At 51.2% G+C, this 686-nt stretch overlaps 1 protein-coding gene across 1 annotated transcript in view; it reads right to left on the reverse strand.

Annotated features, from left to right (window-relative positions):
• Positions 1-686, reverse strand: part of EMH_0070310 (uncharacterized protein) — a gene marked incomplete at both ends in the record, with an annotated part of 5075 nt that overhangs the window by 1615 nt on the left and 2774 nt on the right. Inside the window, 2 exons of the mRNA XM_013498961.1 lie at positions 1-126; positions 586-684. Coding sequence (XP_013354415.1) covers positions 1-126; positions 586-684 — 225 coding nt within the window. The remainder of the gene's footprint in view (positions 127-585; positions 685-686) is intronic.

Consider the following 686-nt stretch of genomic DNA (forward strand, 5'->3'; position numbering starts at 1 on the left):
CACGTCACAACGGAAACCCAGGGAGGAGCAAAGCACAGACTCCGTCAGGCTAGAAGGGTTCGGGCAGTCTGGGGCCTCCAGAAGCACCACACGGCTTCGCGTCGTCGTGGGGTTTGTCGCTCCAACCTGCAAGAAGACAGCAGAGGTAGATCTCCAGTGGGCTACATCACGGGGCTCCAGCAACTGCCCCGTGCTATCTCTTGCCTTCTCTGCAAATACATATTTGTAATTTATCATCTATTACTTTCCGCTAATTTTTATTTTACAGTTAATGGAATCTTGCATATTTTGTTAAGAGCATATTCTTCTTAATTTATTAGTGGAGCCATTCAACATCACTTCTCTGCATGGTTCCATGTTTTCATGAGACTGTTCCCTGCCAGGGCTTCGTGAGCTTGCAGCCGAAGGAATGAATTTAGGTGTATCTACGGCTACATGATTCTTGGCCAGCACTGCAATGCACTGAGAAACCTAACTAGAGCAGGTAGCGTTGCTGCAGTATGTCTGATTAAGAAAGGCAGACAGTCAACGGGTGCATGCACGTGCAGACCTGTTTCTGTTTGCTGTACAAGCAGCTCTGCCCACCTGCTGACACAAGGCGCTGCAGGACGCCCAGTCCGTCCAGTCGCTGAGGATGCACTTGGGGGCGCAGTGGCCGCCGCAGGGCCTCGTCTCCTCCAAAGCAC

This window comes from Eimeria mitis, genomic scaffold, assembly GCF_000499745.2.
Source record: "Eimeria mitis Houghton genomic scaffold, Emh_scaff3867, whole genome shotgun sequence".
NCBI lineage: Eukaryota > Apicomplexa > Conoidasida > Eucoccidiorida > Eimeriidae > Eimeria > Eimeria mitis.